Consider the following 2,861-nt stretch of genomic DNA (forward strand, 5'->3'; position numbering starts at 1 on the left):
CGAAATTCAAAACAAAAAAAAAACTTTGGACTCCTCACCTCTGCATATTTCTTGGAAAAAGTTTGAATAATTTTAAAGCATATTAACATTCTTTGTTACAGAATCAGATTAAGTGCTACCTCTATATCTTCTGTAAGAATTTAACCAGGGTTGACTCCAGGGCTTAACTTGAAGTGTTTTTGGTCTTCAGTGAAATGTATTTTGGGGTGTATCAAAAGGTGTTGAGTTTCTAAGCACTGTTTCACTTATATATAAGACTGTTTATCTTGTTATACCAGCTTGTTTTATATAATGAAACTGTCAGTACTTGGTGAAACTCCATAAATACAGAACTGAGGGAAAAAAGCATACAATTTTACATGTCACAAAAACTTCATCAATTAATGACCTTGGTTTTGCAAGTAAAGACATCATCAAGTGCAGACTGAAATGGTTTGCAACAGGTTTTTATATATATATATGTTTAAACAAAGAAATGGAAGAGACCTTGACATTCACCTAGAGACAAGTGGGGAGGAGCTGAAGTTGGTTTGGTCATTTAGAACTTTTTCTCGATTTGTTTGTAGAAATCTATTTATTTATGAAATTTCCAGACTGTCTAGTTTTTTTACCTTTTTCATGGATATGTAAAATTTCTCAGTTTTTTTGGGTCAAATTGGTGTTTAGTTTCAATAAGGTGGGTTGAATCTATTTTCCTTAATTTCCAGTTTCTAGTGTTTTTTAATTCTTGTGTATATGGAACATACTATTTGACCTATTGATACACTATTGCAGTCTTGACACAATAATTAGTAAACATCATTGTACTTTTCAATTTTGTTTTTGAACAGCTTTTTGCTTAGAATGTTTCTACAGTAGAAGGCTGCCCTTTAGATTTCTTTGTTCAGTGTGTTATATATTTTGTGAGAAGGTTTTCCAATGTAGCTTATCTTAAGTCATTTCTTTTGTTTTTCTTTGGTACAGTATGTGGGTATATTAATTTTAAGTTTTTGGCTTTTAGTTTTTAAACAACAAAGAGCCAGTGAACTTTGTTGTATATCCATTGTTGAAAGCAATTTGTTTTATAGTTTTTATTCCAGTTTCATAATCTTCAGATGACAAGGGTACAGTGTAACAAACTATGGAACACATCAAGTTTGTGAGATATTGGATATTTTGAAGAAGCACGTATGACGTTGTCACTATAAATAGGTTTTCTAAAGATTTTAAAGGAATGTTTACTGTTATCTATGTTAATGTTTTAAGTCCAAAAAATTAATGCTTCCATTTTTACCAAATTCTGTAGAGTTGCAAAATTATGAAGTTGACATTTAGAGCCTGTCCAAAATCAAATCACATCATCAATATATCTGTACCAATATTTGAAATGTTTGTATTATTTCATCACTAAACAATTTCTTCTCTAAATTATCCATGAAAACTTTTGCAAGCAAAGGAGAGAGAGAGAGAGGGGACTTATAGCTAACTCATTATTCTGCTTGTATATTTGGTCATTAAATTTGAAGTAGTTCTGATCTAGACAAGTGGTTATTATTGTTTTTAAATCCTGGGCTTCAAAACGGTTTCCTTTTTCTAAATCCATTGCATCACTAACAATTTGTTTGCAATCGTTAACAGGTATACTGGTGAAAAAGACTACAAACAACAAAGGAAACAATTCCGGTGTTATTTGATATCTGTATGATTTTGATTTTTTCTACAAGCTCCAGAGTGTTTTTTATATTAAACTTAGGTTTAAAACCAGTTAGATTTTTGAACAAAATCAAGTAAAAGCTTATAAGTTAGATAACAAAACTTATGAAAACAATTCACTAATTCCAGTAAATTATGCAGTTTGAGGTTAACTTCATCCTTATGTTTACACAAAGCAGTCCTATTGTGAAATATTGGGTTTCACCTCCTGAGACAGTAATTATTTGTGACAATCTGCAGTCCTTTTAAAAATTAAAGGTGTTTATAGATTTTTTTTTTCATATTTTTCAACTTTACATTTCATTGTACATTAGTTTTGCAATAGTTAGTTTAGATTAGGGAAAATATCAGATAAATTGTAAAGATTTACCAAAAAGAAATCTTGATATTTATTTAGGAGGTTCTGTATAAACTGTAAGATGAAAATGATGTTACACTCAGACTGATTCAGTAAAGATTTTATAAGCTTATAAAAAAATCTTTAGTAAAAATTATTTACTTAAAAATCTGTTTTTTGTGTCAAACAAACTTGGAATTTTTGATTAAAAGAATTTTTTTTCTAATTTTGTGATGATACAGTGAGAAAATTGATAATATGTATAGTATCATGGTTCAGTGAAATTGACTGGTGAACTTTTTGTGTGTTTCGTCTATCAGATTAAGACTCATTGTAGTTACTTCTGAATTTTTGGTAAACATTTATGTGCACTTATGTGTTTGATTTATATTTACAGCTATTAAGAGAACTAAAACATTCGAACGTCATCCACCTCCAGGGTGTGTTTTTGTCTCATGTAGATCGTAAAGTATGGTTATTGTTTGATTATGCTGAACATGACCTTTGGGTAAGTGCATATTCACTTAACATTTCATTCAGTTTTTATCTTATTTGTCCTATGTTTATCCTTTTGTTGTTGTTGTTTTTCTTTTTATCTTTTATTTATTCAAAAAATTAAAGTGAATATTCTGTTCTTTTCTTTCGGTTTTCACAACTAAAAATATAGTGGTAGCATGCTCATCTTCTGGTAACAATGTATGAATTAGTGCCCAAACAGGCCACTACTAAAGTAACAATGTATGAAGTAGTGCCCAAACAGGCCACTACTAAAGTAACAATGTATGAAGTAGTGCCCAAACAGGCCACTACTAAAGTAACAATGTCTAAAGTA

At 29.9% G+C, this 2,861-nt stretch overlaps 1 protein-coding gene across 2 annotated transcripts in view; it reads left to right on the forward strand.

Moving 5' to 3' along the window:
* The window catches only part of LOC106475055 (cyclin-dependent kinase 8-like), a 26,862-nt gene that overhangs the window by 11,923 nt on the left and 12,078 nt on the right, over positions 1-2,861 (forward strand). For both annotated transcript variants that reach the window (XR_002608770.1, XM_022379274.1), the window contains exon 4: positions 2,427-2,537. Coding sequence is in view for 1 of the 2 variants with exons in the window: in XM_022379274.1 (XP_022234982.1) it covers positions 2,427-2,537 (111 nt within the window). In the remaining variant the exon portion in view is untranslated. The remainder of the gene's footprint in view (positions 1-2,426; positions 2,538-2,861) is intronic.

Source organism: Limulus polyphemus, unplaced genomic scaffold, assembly GCF_000517525.1.
Source record: "Limulus polyphemus unplaced genomic scaffold, Limulus_polyphemus-2.1.2 Scaffold8025, whole genome shotgun sequence".
Classification (NCBI taxonomy): domain Eukaryota; kingdom Metazoa; phylum Arthropoda; class Merostomata; order Xiphosura; family Limulidae; genus Limulus; species Limulus polyphemus.